General features: G+C 47.6%; 1 protein-coding gene and 1 long non-coding RNA gene across 8 annotated transcripts in view; one reads left to right on the top strand and one right to left on the bottom strand.

Annotated features, from left to right (window-relative positions):
* LOC144339196 (uncharacterized) overlaps positions 1–2,893 on the top strand; it is a 4,411-nt gene extending 1,518 nt beyond the window's left edge. Inside the window, exon 2 of the long non-coding RNA XR_013413955.1 lies at positions 2,393–2,893. This is a non-coding gene — a long non-coding RNA (uncharacterized LOC144339196). The remainder of the gene's footprint in view (positions 1–2,392) is intronic.
* The window catches only part of RBM5 (RNA binding motif protein 5), a 32,895-nt gene extending 21,443 nt beyond the window's left edge, over positions 1–11,452 (bottom strand). For 3 of the 7 annotated variants that reach the window (XM_077990520.1, XM_077990521.1, XM_077990523.1), the window contains exons 1-5: positions 11,342–11,452; positions 10,611–10,700; positions 9,916–9,985; positions 8,204–8,369; positions 6,556–6,711 (exon numbers count right to left, since the gene is read on the bottom strand). In XM_077990520.1, the coding sequence (XP_077846646.1) occupies positions 6,556–6,711; positions 8,204–8,369; positions 9,916–9,932 (339 nt within the window). In that variant the 5' untranslated portion in view covers positions 9,933–9,985; positions 10,611–10,700; positions 11,342–11,452. The remainder of the gene's footprint in view (positions 1–6,555; positions 6,712–8,203; positions 8,370–9,915; positions 9,986–10,610; positions 10,701–11,341) is intronic. The other 4 variants (XM_077990519.1, XM_077990522.1, XM_015130789.3 and 1 more) reach the window with 2 other exon arrangements.
* Between the last annotated feature and the right edge of the window lie 10,630 nt (positions 11,453–22,082).

Below are 22,082 nucleotides of genomic sequence, written 5' to 3'. Positions count from 1 at the left end.
AGATTATACATAGCCAATCCTCATTATCCTCAGATATCACACCTGTGAATTCAACCACTCACTAAAATTTCTAACATTCAAATCAACACTTGCAGCAGTTTTCTTTCTTTCTTTCTTTCTTTTTTATTTTTTTTTTTTGAGACGGAGTCTCGCTCTGTCGCCCAGGCTGGAGTGCAGTGGCGGGATCTCAGCTCACTGCAAGCTCCGCCTCCCGGGTTCACGCCATTCTCCTGCCTCAGCCTCCCGAGTAGCTGGGACTACAGGCACCCGCCACCTCGCCCGGCTAGTTTTTTGTATTTTTTAGTAGAGACGGGGTTTCACCGTGTTAGCCAGGATAGTCTTGATCTCCTGACCTCGTGATCCACCCGTCTTGGCCTCCCAAAGTGCTGGGATTACAGGCTTGAGCCACCGCGCCCGGCCTCTTTCTTTTTTTCTTTGAGATGGAGTCTCGCTCTGTCGCCCAGGCTGGAGTGCAGTGGCACAATCTTGACTCACTGCAAGCTCTGCCTCCTGGGTTCACGCCATTCTCCTGCCTCAGCCTCCCGAGTAGCTGGGACTACAGGCACCCGCCACCTCGCCCGGCTAGTTTTTTGTATTTTTTAGTAGAGACGGGGTTTCACCGTGTTAGCCAGGATAGTCTCGATCTCCTGACCTTGTGATCCACCCGTCTCGGCCTCCCAAAGTGCTGGGATTACAGGCTTGAGCCACCGCGCCCGGCCTCTTTCTTTTTTTCTTTGAGATGGAGTCTCGCTCTGTCGCCCAGGCTGGAGTGCAGTGGCACAATCTTGACTCACTGCAAGCTCTGCCTCCTGGGTTCACGCCATTCTCCTGCCTCAGCCTCCCGAGTAGCTGGGACTACAGGCACCCGCCACCTCGCCCGGCTAGTTTTTTGTATTTTTTAGTAGAGACGGGGTTTCACCGTGTTAGCCAGGATAGTCTCGATCTCCTGACCTCGTGATCCACCCGTCTCGGCCTCCCAAAGTGCTGGGATTACAGGCTTGAGCCACCGCGCCCGGCCTCTTTCTTTTTTTCTTTGAGATGGAGTCTCGCTCTGTCGCCCAGGCTGGAGTGCAGTGGCACAATCTTGACTCACTGCAAGCTCTGCCTCCTGGGTTCACGCCATTCTCCTGCCTCAGCCTCCCGAGTAGCTGGGACTACAGGTGCCCACCACCACGCCCGGCTAATTTTTTTGTAGTTTTAGTAGAGACAGGGTGTCACCGTGCTAGCCAGGATGGTCTCGATCTCCTGACCTTGTGATCCACCCACCTCGGCCTCCCAAAATGCTGGGATTATAGGTGTAAGCCACCGTGCCCGGCCTCTTATAGCATTTTCATGGTCATTCTCAGACATGTGCAAGGCAGTGAAAAATCTGAGTTGCTCAAACACACGTTTGCAGCTGCGATCTAAAAAAATGATGCTTTGCCCTGTTCAAGCTTTCATATTGTAAACAAGTGTCTAGTGCCACATTTTCCACATTTTTTGTGCTTTTTGTTGGTGATTCTGCTGTTTAAAATGGCTCCCCAAGCAGAGTTCTGAAATGCTGTCTAGCGTTCCTAAGCACAGGGCTGATATGCCTTACAGAGTATGCTAGATAAGTTTTACTCAGGCACAAGTTACAGTGCCATTGGCTGTGAGTTCAATGTTAATGAATCAATGATACATATTAAGTAAGTCATCTTCAAATAGAAACACATAAAACAAGGTTCCATGCTGAGCAGCCGACAAAAACGCAACCACAGGCTCACAGAAACCCAACTCTATTTCCCCTACAAGAAATGGTTCAGTATTTATGGTGACTTTGTGGAACATAATTACCTACTTTCTAACATAAAAGTGAGGGGTCTGCGGCCAGGTGTGGTGGCTCATGCCTGTAATACAGCACTTTGGGAGGCTGAGGTGGGCAGGTCACCTTCTGACCTTCTGAGGTCAGAAGGTCGAGACCAGCCTGGCCAACCTGGTTTAATCCCTATTGTATTTTCTACTAAAAATACAAAAATTAGCTAGGTGTGGTGGCATATGCCTATAATCCCAGCTTCTTGGGAAGCTGAGGCAGGAGAATCAATTGAACCCGGGAGGCAGAGGTTGCAGTGAGGCGAGACTGAGCCACTGCACTCCAGCCTGGGCAACAGAGCGAGACACTGTCTCAAAAAAAAAAAAAAAAAAGAAAGAAAGAAAAAAAAGTGAGGAGCCTGGCCCCACCCTGTGACTCAGGTTCATATGCAGTAACCTATTAAGTAAAAAATAATTAGTCATCAGAGCAATTAGATACTTAGGGCAGGTGGCTCCCGCCTATAATCCCAGCACTTTGGGAGGCCAAGTTGGGCCAATCACTTGAGGTCAGGAGTTCGATACCAGCCTGGCCAACAAGGTGAAACCCTGTCTCTACTAAAAGTACAAAATTAGCTATCTCAAAAAGAAAAAATAAACAACAAACAAGTTACTGATATCATATGTGACAGAGGGACTGTAGGATTCTCTTCAGATGTTCTTCATACATTTTACAAATACTAAGATCCCAACAAGCAAATTCTCTAAGAATTTTGTGTAATATTTGGGAAACTCAGAAATTCTGTGCTGAAAACCAGCCTTCTTACAGGAGTCACTTTCGTTTCCCTGAAGAAGCCTAAAATACACAGCATTACAAAAGTTTTTTATCATCAGCAACGCAGCCCCAAAAAGTCTGCTAAGGGCATTGTGCTACCTATGTTGTCCACTTCCTCCACAAGGTCCTAGGGCCACATGCCTAACAGACTCCACCTTAAGGGGACAATCTGATCAATCAGCAAGGCTTCCTGAATCAACTGCTGCAGGACTTCTTGCAGCTCCTTCCCACATCCCCACTGCCACAGCTAACTGAACTCAGCTCTGCCCTTCCTGTCTAACTAGAGCAGCCTCTGCTACTAATCAAAACCCTTAGTAATATTCCTATTTTTTTTTTTTTTTTTGAGATGGAGTCTCATTCTGTTGCCCAGGCTGGAGTGTAGTGGCACGATCTCGGCTCACTGCAAGCTCCGCCTCCTGAGTTCAAGCGATTCTCCTGCCTCAGCCTCCTGATTCTCCTGCCTCAGCCTCCCGATTCTCCTGCCTCAGCCTCCCAAGTAGCTGGGACTACAGGCATTTGCCACTATGCCCAGCTAATTTTTGTATTTTTAGTAGAGACGGGGTTTCACCATGTTAGCTAAGATGGTCTCGATCTCCTGGCCTCGTGATCTGCCCACCTCGGCCTCCCAAAGTGCTGGGATTACAGGCGTGAGCCACTGCGCCTGGCCAACCCTCAGTAAAAATTCTTTTACGCTTAGCTAGGCTTTTGAAAATTCTAGCCCCTAGCCACAATAGCATTTTGCCACTCATCCCTCCCCTGCCAAAAGGCTGACTCCAGTCAAATCAAGCGGATTGCTAGGCCTTACCTAGATTCAGTACCTTTCTATTCCCTGCTCATGTGATGCCCCTCTGCCTGAAGGGCCCACCTACCACACCATTCCCTTAGTTTTCCACGCCTATAATTCCAGCACTTTGGGAGACCCAGGCGGGAGGACTGATTGAAGAGTTCAAGACCAGTCTAGGCAACAAAGAGAGACCTTGTCTCTACAAAAAAAAAAACGATCAAAAAAATTAGCTGGGAGTGGTGACACATGCCTGTAATCCCAGCTACTTGGGAGGCTGAGGCTGGTGGATTGCCTGAGCCCAAAAGTTGGAGGCTGCAGTGAGCCACAATCACGCCACTCCAGCCTAGGTGACAGAGTAAGGCCCTGTCTCACAAAAATAAAAATAGAAGATTCCTTACCCTCCACTAGTAACAATTTCCCTTAAATAACCTTCAAGAGCTCTTAGGCAGACCTCTTTCAATAGGACCTTTTCCAACATGACCCTCTTTTTCTTTTTTTGAGACAGGGTCTTGCTCTGTCGCTCAGGTTGGAGTACAGTGGTGTGAACGCGACTCACTGTAGCCCTGACCTCTTGGGCTCAAGCGATCTTCCTGCCTCAGTCTCCCAAGTAACTGGGACCACAGACAAGTGCCCCACTAAGCCTGGCTTTTTTTTGGAGATGCATCTTACTGTGTTGTCCAGGTTGGACTCAACTCCTGGGCTCAAGCACTCTTTCCACGTTGGCCTCCCAAAGTGCTGGGATTACAGGCATGAGTTACCATACTCGGCCTCTAACCCCTTTCTATTCTGCATTGTCACCATTATCTGCTGACCTTAGCTACTCATCCATAAGCTTTTTTGAGGCAAGATCCATCGCTCTGTATCACTGTAGCATCTAACATGTACAGTGTAGCAGATGTGCACTGGATCACAAATAATGGAATGATTACCCACTATTTTTTTTTTTTTTTGAGACGGAGTCTCGCTCTGTCGCCCAGGCTGGAGTGCAGTGGCCGGATCTCAGCTCACTGCAAGCTCCGCCTCCCGGGTTCACGCCATTCTCCTGCCTCAGCCTCCCAAATAGCTGGGACTACAGGCACCCGCCACCTCACCCGGCTAGTTTTTTTTGTACTTTTTAGTAGAGACGGGGTTTCACCGTGTTCGCCAGGATGGTCTCAATCTCCTGCCCTCGTGATCCGCCCGTCTCGGCCTCCCAAAGTGCTGGGATTACAGGCTTGAGCCACCGCGCCCGGCGATTACCCACTATTAACTCTAATATCCCGTCTCACATTTGTCACATTCATTACTTCCAGGGTTTAGAAACCCAAAGCTATGGGAATCCAACGCTTATTTTGAGCTTCATCCAAAATTCAACTATAGTCAGAATATTACTTTGATTACTCCAATAAAACAAATACTGGCACAATGCTGTGTATTTACATCTTTTAAAAGCATGTTTTAAAACCTCACATTCAGTTTTACCAAGAGCACTGGCTGAGTAACATACTGTGTTCAAGGGTTGGGGACACAGAGGTGACTAGGTCACACAGAGACCTATTTTCAGAGATCTTGTGGTAGAGATGAAGACATGTGTGTTGATAGCTACAGTAAAGGTCATGAATACAGTGCCTTAGAAAGAGAATAACGAAGAAGCAGCTCTGCCTGATAGATCAGGCTTTACATACCGGCATCTCCAAGCAGAAAAAGGCACAACAGTAGAGCAATGGACATGTCCAAAGTCCAGGATGTGGGAAGTAGGGTGTGGCTGGAAGGAAGGGTGAGGACCAGAGATGCTGCTGGAAATCAGGCAGTGCCAAGTACACTAAGACTCTAATTGGCCAGTCTGAATGAACCTTCGTTTTTAACAAGCTTTTCTAAGGTTTCAAATGGGTAGTTTAATTTTCAACTAATAAAAGGGTGGCCAGATTAAAAAGAAAATTAGGTATTTACCAATCAACCGCATCTAATTAGTAACTAATTCAATAAAAATGTATTGATTATTTTCTAGGAGCTAATGAAGACACAAGACCTGCTCCTTGTGGTTAAAGACATTCAGAACACTCATACATTGAGCTTCAAAGCCTAAATATAAATATGGTCATTTACTTCTGTTTTTGAGACAGGGTCTTGCTTTGTCACCCAGGCTGGAGTGCAAAGGCGTGATCTTGGCTCACTAAACTTCCACCTCCTAGGTTCAAGCGATTCTCCTGTCTCAGCCCCCCTGAGTAGCTGGGACTAAAGCTATATGCCACCATACCTAGCTAATTTTTGTATTTTTAGTAGAGACAGGGTTTCACCATGTTGGCCAGACTGTTCTCAAATTCCTGACCTCAAGTGATCCACCCGCCTTGGCCTCCCAAAGTGCTAGGATTACAGGCATGAGGCCAATATGGTAATTTATTTCTGAACCTAAAGACAGAAAACTCCTCCCTAAAGAGTTTTAGGGAGAACTCCTAAAACTCCTCCCTAAAGACAGAGAACTCCTCCCTAAAGACAGAAAAATATTTCACTAGCTGAGATACAGGTTGAGCAACCCTAATCCAAAAATTTGAAATGCTCCAAAATCTGAAATTTTCTGAGCACTGACATGACACTACAATTGGAAAATTCCACCCCTGACCTTATTTGAAAGGTCACAGACAAAAGGGCAGTCAAAACTTTTAGTCCAGGCAACACAGTTAGCCTAGCCTGTCTCTACAAAAAATAAATTAGCGGGGTGTGGTGGCATGCACTTGCCAGCTACTGAAGTAAAAAGATCACTTGAGCCCAGGAGTTTGAGGCTGCAGTGAGCTATGACTGCATTGCTATACTCCAGCCTGAGTGACGAGACCCTGTGTAAAAAACGGAAACAAAAATATCACACAAAAAAACCAAAGCACACACTGTTTTGTGTATAAAATTATTTAAAGTATTGTATAAGATTACCTTTGGCATGTATAAGGCATATACAAAATATAAATGAATTTCATGTTTAGACTTATGTAAATGCAAATGTTTAAACTTATGTAAATGCAAATACTTAGAAAAAAAAAAAAAAAATATCAAAACAGTTCTGGTCCCAAGCATTTTGTATAAGGGATACACAACCTCTACTGGCTTAAGATAAAACAGTAACATGAGAAAATAATGGTAGAAGCTCAAAGTTCATTGTGCCTACTGACTGCTGGTTATAACTGTCATTTCCCCTTACATCGCTCTCTGTGATGGTGATGGGAAGGCCGCGCAGCATGATGGTCTTGCTCTCCCTCTCGTCACTGATGTCATGCCTATAGTCGTGCTCACCATAGTCACCATCTGAATGGTAGCCATCTTCAGATCGGTCACTGTTCCTTCTTTCACGCTCTCTCTGAGTTACAATAAACAAAATCACAATTAACATCACCCTGTACTCTTTGAAACAGGCCCTCTGTGCCTAGAAATTATCCTTAGAGGGAAGTCTACAGAACTGATACAAGCATTCCATGGTAATGTTCACTGCAATTTTTTTTTTTTTGAGACAGTCTCACTATGTTACCCAGGCTGGTCTGAACTCCTGGCCTCAAGTGACCCTTCCTGCTTTGGCCTCCCAAAGTGCTGGGATTACAAGCACGCCCAGTCTGCAGTGTTTTCTTTTTCTGTTTTTTTGTTTGTTTGTTTTTTAAGACAGTTTCCCTCTTATTGCCCAGGCTGGTGTGCAGTGGTGTGATGATCTCGGCTCACTGCAACCTCCGCCTGCCGGGCTCAAGCGATTCTCCTGCCTCAGCCTCCCCAGTAGCTGGGACTATAGGCGCTTGCCACCACACCCAGTTAATTTTTTGTATTTTTGGTAGAGACGGGGTTTCACCATGTTAGCCAGGATGGTCTCAATCTTCTGACCCCATGATCCACCCACCTTGGCCTCCCAAAGTGCTGGGATTACAGGTGTGAGCCACTGCGCCCAGCCTTCTGGTTTTTTTTGAGACAGAGTCTCGCACTGTCGCCCAGGCTGGAGTGCAATGGCACGATCTCAGCTCACTGCAACCACCACTTCCCAGGCTCAAGCAATTCTCATACCTCAGCCTCCTGAGTAGCTGAGGTCGCACCACTGCACTCCAGCCTGAGTGACAAGAGTGAAACTGTCTCAAAAAAAAAAAAGATATACCGAGATAACTAAAACAACTTATATTTTATTATTTTTATTATTATTATTTTAAAGACAGGGTCTCCCTATGGTGCTCAGGCTGGCCTTGAACTCCTGGGCTCAAGGGATCCTCCTGCCTTGGCCTCCCAAAGTGTTGGGATTATAGGTGTGAGCCACCGCGCCTGGCCAACAACTTATATTTATCATTCATTTCAAAACACAGAACTAATATGTTATCATAACCCCATTGTTTCATCTTTAAAACGGTAATAACACCTACCTTATCAGGCTGTACTGAGACCTAAATGAATTCATGAAGTCAAGTGCTCAAAAGTACATGGTGAGCCCTAGGTAAACCCTGGCTATTATTTCTTTCTTTTTTTTTTGAGACAGAGTTTTGCTTTGTCACCCATGCTGGAGAGCAGCGGTGCCATCTCGGCTTGCTACAACCTCCACCTCCCAGGTTTCAAGTGATTCTCCTGCCTCAGCCTCCCAAGTAGCTGGAATTACAGGTGCCCACCACCACACTCAGCTAATTTTTGTATTATCAGTAGAGATGGGTTTCACTATGTTGGCCAGACTGGTCTTGAACTCCTGACCTCAAGTGATCTGGCCACCTTGACCTCCCAAAGTACTGGGATTATGGGAAGGGGCCACTGGGCCTGGCAGCCTGGCTGCTGTTTCTATTACTATAAGACTCAGGGTGTTTCTGGGGGTTATGCAGCCACTGGTCACTCACCTCTGGACTGTCATAGTCTCGGTAGTCGTCGTATCTATCACCCCTCCGATCATCACTAGATCTTTTGTAATCTGAGTCCCTCCGCCTGCTTCGGGATTCACGCTCATCACGGTCATCCCTGTCTATGATGGAACCGTATCTTCCACTACGCTCTGTTCTACTCACTCTGCCAGGGAAAATAATTTTCATTCTAAAGTCAGTCACATTTTGTACCTTTAAAAGAGTTAAAAATACACACGCCCCACAGATCAGTTTATAAGATATATCCAAATAGTTTAAAGTGTTAAAATGTATTACTAAATTCCAGTTTACTAAAATAACCACTGGGAAAATACCTATATCCCTAAATGTAATGATAATTGTCAGGAATTTATGCTAAATTTGAAACAAACATTTGGGTTGAATATTTCTAAGAAAGGGTCATGTTATCCAAGTTTATTTTTGCACTTTGTCAAGCCTAGAGTCTACATATTATCCCTTCATCCCTGATTCAGACCAAAAACAGGAAAAAAGCAGTTACTCGAATTTCACCCAATTTTAAAGGGTGAAATTAAGTACATCCCTGGCTCATCTACTCTCAAGAGTATCATATCTACTAGAAAATGGACCAAAAACCTGGATGAACTAAGTTAGTCTTTTTTTTCCCCATCAGGCAACTTAGTTGTCTGTCAGATATAACTGGATAGTTACCCAAAACTAGCACCCCTTAAGAGAACACTCTTCTTATAACATCTGGTTTATTTTTGGTTGAAGGGCAGCACTGGGCTTCATGAGAAAGCCTAATAATAAGGGGCTTAAACCTATTTGACCACAGATAAAATAGGTCTTTTGTAAATTGTTTTACCAGATTCATAAAACTGTGGCAAAGGAAAGGTTTATAAGGGCTTCATTTATACAAATTTAATAAAAAGAATCAAGGGAAATATGGGACTGAGACACCCCAAAGGGGTAAATGTTAATTTAATAAGCTATTTAGAACCACAGACTGCTGACATAGCATTAAAACACCATGTGACATGAACATTTCCTAAGGTCCCTCGGGCCTGTCAATGTGATCTACCACAGGGACTGACCTCAATACTAAAAAGGCAGATGGCTGAGTAAGGTTGTGTGTTTAAATCAAATGGTCTGAGAGTGTGTACCCAATAGCCAAATGCTCTCATCTTAATTTTCCACTAATTCTTTGGCTCTTTCTTTCATGTAACACACGGTCCCAAGCTTCTCAGCTCTCTAAGTCTGGATCATCTTGCTATTTAGGGAACAATAACGAGAACTGGCATTCATTGATTGCTTACCACAGCCAGGAACTGTGCTAAGTGCCAGACTGTATGATCTCCTGGATTCTGCAAAGGTTGCTGTCCACACAGGGAACCCTCAGGGACCCATTCTACCCTGCCCTTCTTTGCCTAAAATTATTTCTTATCCTTCAGCTTCCTTCCAGAGAATACTTTCTCCAGGAAGCTTTCCTGGCTGTGATCAAGAAAAAGACATACTTCCTATGTGTTATAAGAGCACCCTATACTTTATCACAGCATGTTCACACAGTACTTTCTCTCACTAGACTGTTAGTTTGTGACAACAGGACCATAAAGGTGTTCATCAGCAATGCCTGGCACGAAACGCTCACATATTAGTTTGATAAACTATTTTAAACAAAGAGTTCAGTCCCCACTGAAATGTTGAGTTCAAAGTCATGTACTATAGTAACTTACCTTTTGTCTGAACCCATTGTCCCACTGAAGATCTAGCACACAGCTCCAAAAGGTTCAAATTTTATTTTTTCTAGGAGACAAGAGAGAGTAATTGCTGTAAATCTCAGAGATCACTTAAGTGAGCAGCTCCATAAGCTTGGATACTACTGAGGCTGGGAGTTCATCAAACCTTCAAATCACTGACAGCGATTATCTAAGGTAGGGAGGTGGTGGGGACAAACTGTCAACGTTAAAATCATGCTAATATTTTGTTAACCATGAGCAAAACCGGAAGATTAAGAATACTTTAAAATATTAGATTCCAGATTTAACAACAGAATCATAATATGGAGCAAGCAGAAGACTCCTTCCCTGCTCCTACCTTAGAATTACAAAGCAAAAAGGGCAGAGCTGCAATGAGCTCCTTTGGTTTTGTATCAAAGCAACTCTAGTGGGATAGTTGACCGTTAAAACATTAATCCAAGTGTCTTCATTTAATACAAAGAGCAACATGAAATTCAAACATTTCTGATGAAAAATTTAAAACCTCGTAGAAGCTGGGATACTGAGCTGACTGAAATCTACTACATTAATAACATATCGCATAAGACAAGAGCAAAGCTAGAAACGACCTAATTCCTAGGTAACAATAACCACCACGTCTTGAGTCAGTTCTTATGACTACAAACCACTGAGTGGCGAAGAGCCCGGCCCACCTGCTCCCCGTTGGTAATGAGACATCACACAGCTGGACCGCGTTCGATGAGCGCGAGGTCCGAGAAATCAGTTCCAGTAGTCTCTGGAGCCTAGTATAGAGCGTATGCTCAATGATTTGTTGAAATTAATAAATGAAAAAGAACCACTGGGGGGAAACAAGTCCCGAGGCATATTCACTGGTGCTGCCCCTTCTCTCCCGGGCGGTGCCGGCACCCACCTCCGTGGGGTCTCGCGGCAGAGATGGCGGCGTCACGGCCTGCTCGACCGACTCCAGCGTCCGGCCTGCCCTCCCCGCACACACCCCTCCCGCCTCCCAAGAGGTTCCTAACCCGGAGATCGGCCATCACCGAACAGCTTTTCGGAGAGGGCGATTCAGTTGCAGTTAAGGGGGGATGGCGGCCAGAGACTGCCAGGGCGCTCCCGAGGAGGGCCAGAGGGACAGGCGACGGCTCCACTGCTCCGCTGGGCTGGAGATTAGGGGACGTGTACCCACAAGGGGCAAAGTCACAGCCAGAGAGAAGCAGGCCAGAGGCTGAGCTGGCTGGACGACCTCTGGAAACTGACAGAGCTGGCATCAAGGAAGGGCGCGGCCCTCCAACGCCTGGGGTAATTTAGCCCCTCTAGAGAACCGGCTGGAGCTGATCAATCGCCTCCGGCAGCTGACAAGGGAGGCCTGGGGGCCAGCCCCAATGGCAAGAACCTACCGTCGTTAGACAGCCACCGCACTTACCCCAAGGAGAGACCGAAGCAGCAGTAGCGGTTCTGCGTCCCCGAACCTCCAACAAGATTCGGCTGCTCCACAAAATGGCGCCTCCGCCGACGGCCGTCTCCTACCCACAGTACCTCACGCCTATCCCCTCCCTTTGTCACCCGCCTCCTGCGGATGAGTCCAATCCTCTAGGCGGCCTGGCTGCGCGAGGGCTGCCGGGAAATGTGGTCGCCAGACCATCCTTGTCACTTGGGACGCTCTGTGTTTCTTGCAATTCTCTTCTAAATCACCACAGAGTTGTCGATCGGCTTTTGCAGACCTGGATTTGTTTTTAGGGCTCCTCTCTATTAGGCATGGTAATAATTCTTTGCTTTTGCTACTAGCGCCATAGAGAGTACAGTTTGCTTTCACTGGCACGGTGTAAAACATTGTTTAATGTTTTACATTAAAAGGAGACCGTGGGTGGCGTGGTGGCTCAACCACGATCCAGCATTTTGGGAGGCCGAGGCAGGAGGATCGCTTGAGGCCAGGAGTTCGAGACCAGCCTGGACAACACAGTGAGACCCTATCTCTACAAAAAATAAAATTAGCTGAGCGTGGTGGCGTGGGCCTCTAATCCCAGCTACTCAGGAGCTGAGGTGAGAGGTTCGCTTGGGCCCAGGAGGTCGAGGCTGCAGTGAACCGTGCTCTCGTCACCGCACTCCAGCCTGGGGTCAATGTGAGAAACTGTCGCTGAAAAATAAAAAGGAGGCCGGTGCCGGCCGCAGTGGCTCACGTCTGTAATCCCAGCACTTTGGGAGGCCGAGGTGGGCGATCACAAGGTCAGGAGATCGAGACCATTCTGGCTAACTCGGTGAAACCCCGTCTCTAGTAAAAATACAAAAAATTAGCCGGGCGCGGTGGCGGGCGCCTGTAGTCCCAGCTCCTGGGGAGGCTGAGGCAGGAGAATGGCGTGAACCCGGGAGGCGGAGCTTGCAGTGAGCCGAGATAGCGCCACTGCACTCCAGCCTGGGCCACAGAGCAAGACTGTGTCTCAAAAAAAAAAAAAAAGGAGGCCGGGCGAGGTGGCTCAAGCCTGTAATCCCAGCACTTTGGGAGGCCGAGGAGGGTGGATCCCGAGCTCAGGAGCTCAAGACAGCCTGATCAATATGGTGAAACCGCGTCTCTACTAAAAATACAAAAATTAGCTGGGCGTGGTGGCGTGTGCCTGTATTTCCAGCTACCAGGGAGGCTGAGGCAGGAGAATCGTTTGAACCGGGGAGGCGGAGGTTGCAGTAAGCCAAGATCGTGCCACTGCACTCCAGCCTGGCCGACAGAGCAAGACTCAGTCTCAAAATAACAATAATTAATAAATAAATAAAAAGGAGGGGCCGGGTGTGGTGGCTCATGCCTGTAATCCGAGCACTAGGAGGCCGAGGCAGGTGGATCAGTTGAGCTCAGGAGTTTGAGACCAGCCTGGCCAACATGGCTAAACCCGGTCTCTACTAAAAACACAGGCCGGGCGTGGTGGCTCACGCCTGTAATCCCAGCACTTTGGGAGGCCGAGGCGGGCGGATCACAAGGTCAGGAGATCGAGACCATCCTGGCTAACACGGTGAAACCCCGTCTCTACTAAAAATACAAAAAAATTAGCCGGGCGCGGTGGCGGGCGCCTGTAGTCCCAGCTACTCAGGAGGCTGAGGCAGGAGAATGGCCTGAACCTGGGAGGCAGAGCTTTCAGTGAGCCGAAATTGTGCCACTGCACTCCAGCCTGGGGCACAGAGCGAGACTCCGTCTCAAAAAAAAAAAAAATAAATAAAATAAATAAATAAATAAATAAATAAAATAAAAACACAAAAATTAGCTGGGTGTGGTGGCACGCACCTGTAATCCCAGCTACTTGGGAGGCTGAGGTAGGAGAATCTCTTGAACCCCAGAGGCGGAGGTTGCAGTGAGCAGAGATTGCTCCACCGAACTCAGCCTGTGCAACACAGCAAGACTCCATCTCAAAAAATAATAAAAATAAAAAGTAAATAAAAATGAGGAACATTAGTTGATCATTTTACTGGATGCTAGATTATTGCCCTAGATGCTTTGCAAACATTTTTGTTTGTTTTTTTGAGATGGAGTTTTGCTCCTGTTGCCCAGGCTGGAGTGCAATGGCATGATCTCAGCTTACAGCAACCTCTGCCTCCCAGGTTCAAGTGATTCAGCCTCCCAAATAGCTGGGATTACAGGCACCCGCCACCACACCCAGCTAATTTTTGTATTTTTAGTAGAGACGGGGTTTCACCATGTTGACCAGGCTGGTTTTGAACTCCTGACCTCAGGTGATCCACCCACCTCAGCCTCCCAAAGTGCTGGGATTACAGGCATGAGCCACCGCACCCAGCCAGAACTGATTTTTCAGGTCATACATACAAATTGAAAAAATAGACCATGGCAAGGCAGAGGAAAATATCAGTTACAGAAAACTGTGCCTATACCATTTTCTTCTCTCTCTGGAAAAGCTTTCAAGAATAAGTGGAGAGATGTCAGTGTATATATCTATATATGGGTATATACACAATACATATATAGATGAAAAGGTAGAAATGTATGTGGTGTGGCCGGGCGTGGTGGCTCACGCCTGTAATCCCAGCACTTTGGGAGGCCGAGGTGGGCGGATCACAAGGTCAGGAGATCGAGACCATGGTGAAACCCCGTCTCTACTAAAAATAGAAAAAATTAGCCGGGCGCAGGGGCGGGCGCCTGTAGTCCCAGCTACTCGGGAGGCTGAGGCAGGAGAATGGCGTGAACCCGGGAGGCGGAGCTTGCAGTGAGCCGAGATCGCGCCACTGCACTCCAGCCTGGGCTGGGCGACAGAGCGAGACTCCGTCTCAAAAAAAAAAAAAAAAAAAAAAAGTTAAACATAGATGACATCATTGCAAACCCTACAATGGATGATGCAGATGCCAAGAATCTAGAACCCACTAGACTTCATAGCCACTAGCCGTTGCCTGCCTTGTCCCCAAGGCAGTTCAACAAACACCTTTGGGTATTCCTGAGGTGCTTCCTGAGCTGGGTTCATCACCAGTCATAAAAGCTATATAGCTATTTACAAACCACAAAATAATCTTTTTTTTTTTGAGAGGGGGTCTTACTCTGTCACCAAGGTTGGAGTGCAGTGTCGCGATCTTGGTTCATTGCAACCTCGACCTATCAGGATCAAGCGATCCTCCTGAGTAGCTGAGACCACAGGTATGCACCACCATGCCCAGCTAATTTTTTGTATTTTGGGGGTAGAGATGGAGTTTCACCATGTTGCCCAGGCTGGTCTGAACTCTTTTTTTTTTTTTTTTTTTTGAGACGGAGTCTCGCTCTGTCACCCAGGCTGGAGTGCAGTGGCTGGATCTCAGCTCACTGCAAGCTCCACCTCCCGGGTTCACGCCATTCTCCTGCCTCAGCCTCCCGAGTAGCTGGGACTACAGGCGCCTGCCACCTCGCCCGGCTAAGTTTTTGTATTTTTAGTAGAGACGGGGTTTCACTGTGTTAGCCAGGATGGTCTCGATCTCCTGACCTCGTGATCCGCCCGTCTCGGCCTCCCAAAGTGCTGGGATTACAGGCTTGAGCCACCGCGCCCGGCCTGGTCTGAACTCTTAAGTTCAAGCAATTCTCTTACCTCAGTCTCCCAAAGTGCTGGGATTACAAGCATGAGCCACCATGTCCAGCCTGCAAAATAATTCTTGAACTTGAAGAGGTCCCTGGCAAAAAAGGATGGATTTCATCCAGACGTAAGTGCCATCCTCCAAATTATCTCTGGTAGCTGATCTTTTAGACATTGCCCTGTTGAGCTTCAGAGCTCTGCTGCCAAAGGCCTGTCTGGTAGCTGATGTAAGAAAAACAAAGACATCAGAGTGAGTTGCTTTTTGTTTTTGTTTTTTTTTTTTTTTTTTTTTTTTTTTTTTTGAGACAGAGTCTCGCTCTGTCGCCCAGGCTGGAGTGCAGTGGCCTGATCTCAGCTCACTGCAAGCTCCGCCTCCCGGGTTCACGCCATTCTCCTGCCTCAGCCTCCCGAGTAGCTGGGACTACAGGCACCCGCCACCTCGCCCGGCTATTTTTTTGTAGTTTTAGTAGAGACGGGGTTTCACTGTGTTCACCAGGATGGTCTCGATCTCCTGACCTCGTGATCCACCCGTCTCGGCCTCCCAAAGTGCTGGGATTACAGGCTTGAGCCACCGCGCCCGGCCGCTTTTTGTTTTAAATAAAGCCACATATGTTCAATAAAGAATAGTCCTTTAAGATTGTCTTTTCTAGTTTCTGGATATGAAAAAAAAAAGAAAGTCCCCTCTTTAATGAAATTATGATCATGTCTTAAAAAAGAAAATCTCCTACCACTTGGCAAAAGAAGAGACTGGTTCACATGTTTTGGTTCCAGACTGGGATCTATTGCTCTAGAAGATAAAGAAGAAAAAAATGTATGGAAGAATTCTTGCCTATACCAAGAAACCAAATGATTTCTTTTGTCAAAGATGGGCTTTGATGAACTAAGGAAGAGATATAATCAAAATTCAATCCGATAAGTATTTTCTATAAATCTGTGAGTTCAGCATTGTTTATTAATTTATTGAGTACCTGTGCCAGGCCCTAGGGATAAAGTAGTGAGGAAATTACCAAAGATCTCTGCTCTGGCATCAAAAACCTCAGGGAACTTTCCAGGGACATCACAGGGTGACTGTTTTCACACCCATTCCTACTTTAATCAGTACCCAAGTGTTGTGCCTAACCCCTATTAACGTCAACAAGGGAAGGAACTAGGTTCAAGAGGCTGAAGAAGAGACCTAGAGCCAGCAAATGAGATGTGAGGTTTTATTACTTTAAATGACAAAAACCATGATTACTTTATCTCCAATCTTGTATTAGGGGCTTACATACAGAGAAGAGAGCCCAGTGGCAGTGGGCTGGAAAGGAGAACCACCTTATGTACAGAAATAGTCCAGTGGTGGCTGGGCGCAGTGGCTCACACCTGTAATGCCAGTACTTTGGGAGGCCGAGGCAGGTGGATCACGAGGTCAGGAGTTCAAGACCAGCCTGGCCAAGATGGTAAAACCCCATCTCTACTAAAAATATAAAAGTTAGTCGGGTGCTGTGGCAGGTGCCTATAATCTCAGCTACTCATGAGGCTGAGGCAGGAGAATCGCTTGAACCCGAGGGAAGGAAGTTGCAGCGAACCAAGATCACGCCACTGCACTTCAGCCTGGGTGACAGAGTGAGACTCTGTCTCAAAAAAAGAAAGAAAGAGGCCGGGCGCGGTGGCTCAAGCCTGTAATCCCAGCACTTTGGGAGGCCGAGGCGGGCGGATCACAAGGTCAGGAGATCGAGACCACAGTGAAACCCCGTCTCTACTAAAAATACAAAAAAAAAATTAGCCGGGCGCGGTGGCGGGCGCCTGTAGTCCCAGCTACTCGGGAGGCTGAGGCAGGAGAATGGCGTGAACCCGGGAGGCGGAGCTTGCAGTGAGCCGAGATCGCGCCACTGCACTCCAGCCTGGGCGACAGAGCGAGACTCCGTCTCAAAAAAAAAAAAAAAAAAAAATACTCTCCCCCTAATGACCTCCACCTGGCAATCTTCATTTGCCCCAAAACTCAGGGCCTCAATCTCCTGTATGTCCCATGTTCCATGTGACAGACTGAGGGCTAAGATTTTTTTTTTTTTTTTTTTTTTTTTGAGAGGGAGTCTCGCTCTGTCGCCCAGGCTGGGATGCAGTGGCCGGATTTCAGCTCACTGCAAGCTCCGCCTCCCGGGTTTACGCCATTCTCCTGCCTCAGCCTCCCGAGTAGCTGGGACTACAGGCGCCCGCCACCTCGCCCGGCTAGTTATTTTTTGTATTTTTTTTTAGTTGAGATGGGGTTTCACCTTGTTAGCCAGGATGGTCTCGATCTCCTTACCTCGTGATCCGCCCGTCTCGGCCTCCCAAAGTGCTGGGATTACAGGCTTGAGCCACCGCGCCCGGCCTAAGATGTTTATCATAGGTAAGGAACGAAGTTCTAGTTGGTCACTCCCAGATTCCCTAGCTGGGAATACACTTCATGTGCATCTGCCATACACAGTTATTCTAAGCGTAGGCTTAAATTATTGCTCTCAAGCCTGGGTATGGTGGCTCATGCCTGTAATCCCAGCACTTTGGGAGGCCAAGGTGGGCAGATCACTTGAGATCAGGAGTTCAAAACCAGCCTGGCCAATGTGGCGAAACCCCATCTCTACCAAAAATACAAAAATTTGCCAGGCATGGTGGTGCGCGACTGTAGTCCCAGCTACTCGGGAGGCTGAGCCATAAGAATTGCTTGAACCTGGGAGGCAGAGGTTGCAGTAAGCCAAGATGGTGCCACTGCACTCCAGCCTGGGTGACAGAGCAAGCAGAGTGAGACTGTCTCAAAAAAAAAAAAAGGCCGGGCACGGTGGCTCACACCTCTAATCTCAGCACTTCGGGAGGCTGAGGCGGGCGGATCACGAGGTCAGGAGATTAAGACCATCCAGGCTAACACGACGAAACCCCACCTCTACTAAAAAATACAAAAAAATTTAGCCGGGCGTGGTGGCAGGCACCTGTAGTCCCAGCTACTCAGGAGGCTGAGGCAGGAGAATGGTGTAAATCTAGGAGGAGGAGCTTGCAGTGAGCAGAGATTGCGCCACTGCACTCCAGCATGGGCGACAGAGCAAGACTCTGTCTCAAACAAAACAAAACAAAACAAAACAAAACGCTATCAGGTGCTTTTTTTTTTTTTTTTTTTTTTTTGAGATGGAGTTTTGCTCTTGTTGCCCAGGCTGGAGTGCAATGGGGCAATCTCAGCTCACCGTGACCTCTGCCTCCTGGGTTCAAGCGATTCTCCTGCCTCAGCCTCCCAAGTAGCTGGGATTACAGGCATGTGCCACCATTCCTGGCAAATTGTGTATTTTTAGTGGAGATGGGGTTTCTCCATGTTGGTCAGGCTGGTCTCGAACTCCCAACCTCTGGTGATCCACCTACTTGGACCTCCCAAAGTGCTGGGGTGACAGGTGTGAGCCACTGAGCCCAGCTGGTACTGCTTTAAAAAGTATACTAAGGCTAGGCATGATGGCTCAGGCCTGTAATGTCAGCACTTTGGGAGGCCCAGGCGGGCAGATCACTTAGGTCAGGAGTTCAAGACCAGCCTGGCCAACATGGTAAAACCCCATCTCCACTAAAAAATACAAAACTTAGCAGGGCATAGTGGCATGTGCCTGTAGTCCCAGCTACTCAGGAGGCTGAGGCAGGAAAATTGCTTGAACCCAGGAGGTGGAGGTTGCAGTCGGCTGTGATCTTGCCACCGCACTCCAGCCTGGATAACACAGAGGGACTCTGTCTCAAAAGAAAAACACAAAAAACAAAGTGTATTAAAAATTTCATGGCTGGGTGCGGTGGCTCACGCCTGTAATCCCAGCACTTAGGGAGGCCGAGGCGGACGGATCACGAGGTCAGAAGATCGAGACCATCCTGGCTAACATGGTGAAACCCCGTCTCTAGTAAAAATACAAAAAATGATCTGGGCGTGGTGGTGGGCACCTGTAGTCCCAGCTGCTTGGGAGGCTGAGGCAGGAGAATGGCGTGAACCCGGGAGGTGGAGCTTGCAGTGAGCAGAGATCGTGCCACTGCACTCAAGCCTGGGCCCACAGAGCGAGACTCTGTCTCAAAAAAAAAAAAAAGGCCGGGCGCGGTGGCTCATGCCTGTAATCCCAGCACTTTGGGAGGCCGAGATGGGTGGATCACGAGGTCAGGAGATCGAGACCATCCTGGCTAACACGGTGAAACCCCGTCTCTACTAAAAAATACAAAAAACTAGCCGGGCGAGGTGGCGGGCGCCTGTAGTCCCAGCTACTCGGGAGGCTGAGGCAGGAGAATGGCGTAAACCCGGGAGGCGGAGCTTGCAGTGAGCTGAGATCCGGCCACTGCACTCCAGCCTGGGCGACAGAGCGAGACTCCGTCTCAAAAAAAAAAAAAAAAAAAGATAAAAAATTCAGACGCTGGCTTGGCACAGTGGCTCATGCCTGTAAATCCCAGCATATTGGGAGGCTGAGGCGGGTGGATCACCAGAAGTCAGGAGTTTGAGACCAGCCTGGCTAACATGGTGAAACCCCGTCTCTACCAAACACAAAAATTAGCTGGGCGTGCTGGCAGACGCCTGTAATTTCAGCTACTCAGAAGGCTGAGGCAGGAGAATCGCTTGAACCTGGGAGGCAGAGGTTGCAGTGAGCTGAGATCATGCCATGCACTCCAGCCTGGGCTAAGAGAGACTCCATCTCAAAAAGAAAGAAAAAGGAAAAAAAAAAATTTCAGACCGGCCGGGCGCGGTGGCTCAAGCCTGTAATCCCAGCACTTTGGGAGGCCGAGACGGGCGGATCACAAGGTCAGGAGATCGAGACCATCCTGGCTAACACGGTGAAACCCCGTCTCTACTAAAAAATACAAAAAACTAGCCGGGCGAGGTGGCGGACGCCTGTAGTCCCAGCTACTCGGGAGGCTGAGGCAGGAGAATGGCGTGAACCCGGGAGGCGGAGCTTGCAGTGAGCTGAGATCCGGCCACTGCACTCCAGTCTGGGCGACACAGGGAGACTCTGTCTCAACAACAACAACAACAAAAAATTTCAGACCTTGCATGTTCTCACTCATAAGTGGGAGTTGAGCAATGAGAACACATGGACACAGGGAGGGGAACATCACACACGAGGACAAGGGGAGGGAGAGAATCAGGATAAATATTTAATGCATGCGGGGCTTAAAACCTAGATGACGCCAGGTGCAGCGGCTCATGCCTGTAATCCCAGCACTTTGGGTGGCCGAGGCGGGCAGATCATGAGCTCAGGAGATCGAGATCATCCTGGCCAACATCGTGAAACCCCGTCTCTACTAAAATACAAAAAATTAGCTGGTTGTGGTGGCGTGTGCCTGTAGTCCCAACTACTTGGGAGGCTGAGGCAGGGGAATCGCTTGAACCCGGGAAGCGGAGGTTGCGGTGAGCTGAGATCCCGCCATTGCACTCCAGCCTGGCGACAGAGCAAGACTCCGTCTCAAAAAAAAAAAGAAAACCCAGATGATTGGTTGATAGGTGCAGCAAACCACCACGCACATGTACATGTACACCTATGTACAAATCTCCACATTCTGCACATGTATCCTAGAACTTAAAGTAAAAAAAAAAAAAAAAATTCAGACCTTATTTCCAAAAGCAAAATCTCCACCACAAAGGAAAAGTTAAACTAGGAAGAGCAAACAAACCTAGGCCATGGGCCAAACTAGGTCTGAGTTTAAAACACTTACTCCAGGGAAGATGTTGTAATCCCAGCACTTTGGGATGCCAAGGTAGGTGGATGACCCTGAGGTCAGAAGTTCGAGACCAGCCTGGTCAACACGGTGAAACCCCATCTCTGCTAAAAATACAAAAATTAGTCACGCATGGTAGTGGGTGCCTGTAATCCCAGCTACTAGGGAGGTTAAGGCAAGACAATTGCTTGAACATGGGAGGTGGAGGTTGCAGTGAGCCAAGATCATGCCATTGCACTCCAGCCTGGGCAACAAGAGTGAAAAATGCATCTCAAAAAAAAAGAAAAGGAAAAGAAAAAAAAACCAAAAAGGCCAGGCGCGGTGGCTTACGCCTGTAATCCCAGCACTTTGGAAGGCTGAGGTGGGCAGATCACGAGGTCAAGAGATCGAGACCATCTTGGCCAACATGGTGACACCCTGTCTCTACTAAAAATACAAAAATTAGCAGGCGTGGTGGCATGCACCTGTAGTCCCAGCTATTCGGGAGGCTGAGGCAGAAGAATCGCTTGAATCTGGAAGGCAGAGGCTGCAGTGAGCTGAGACTGCGTCAATGCAATGCAGCCTGGCAACAGAGCAAGACTCCGTCTCAAAAAAAAAACCCAAAAAAACAAATCTATGTCATGCTGTCCCCATAGCTTACTGTATTTCTCCCTTGAGGGTCTCATTGTGTCAGTAATTGCTCAATGTCCATTTTTCCCAGTGGACTGAGTTATATGGGCACAGAAGCCAACATCAGTCTTGCTATAATCCCCAGTGACATGTAGGCTAAGCTTCCAAAACATATACCAACACTTAATAATTGGATGCTGCCTATGTTAACAACTTCAATAGTGAAGCATTTAATGTGTTCCATAGCTTATGACAGGTCCAGTTGGGTGACATAGGGTTAGAAGGAAAACCTGGTCTGGCCAGTTCAGGACAAAACTAGACCAGCTTCCAAAGAGTTTTGACCTACTCAGACAGGATGCAATGAATTACTTCACAGATGAATCTGCAGACCATCGTTAGATGAGAAGGGTTTTTAAAGTGCACTTGTCTAGTGCTGATAGATTCAAATGGCCCATCTTATGTAGTAATGCAGCACTAGTAGTAGCAAGGCCCAGAAGATGGGGCTCTCAATTTCTAAGCTAATGTGCTCCTGATTTTGTTTGTTTTCCGTTTTGGATAAATAAACATTTATTAAAGAGAACAATTAGATCTGGACACAGCATGGCAAATAAATTCAGATTTACTATTCCTGTTGATTTTTTTTTTTTTTTTTTGGACGGAGTCTTGCTCTGTTGCCCAGGCTGGAGTGCAGCGGCGTGATCTCAGCTCACTGTAAGCTCTGCCTCCCAGGTTCACACCATTCTCCTGCCTCAGCCTCCCAAGTACCTGGGAGTACAGGCGCCGGCCACCAAGCCTGGCTAATTTTTTATGTTTTTAGTAGAGTCAGGGTTTCACCATGTTAGCCAGGATGGTCTCAAT

The sequence above is a fragment of the Macaca mulatta genome, chromosome 2 (genome assembly GCF_049350105.2).
Source record: "Macaca mulatta isolate MMU2019108-1 chromosome 2, T2T-MMU8v2.0, whole genome shotgun sequence".
Classification (NCBI taxonomy): Eukaryota; Metazoa; Chordata; class Mammalia; order Primates; family Cercopithecidae; genus Macaca; species Macaca mulatta.
The sequence above is the reverse complement of the archived record's forward strand: the minus strand, read 5'-3'. Positions and strand labels throughout refer to the sequence as shown.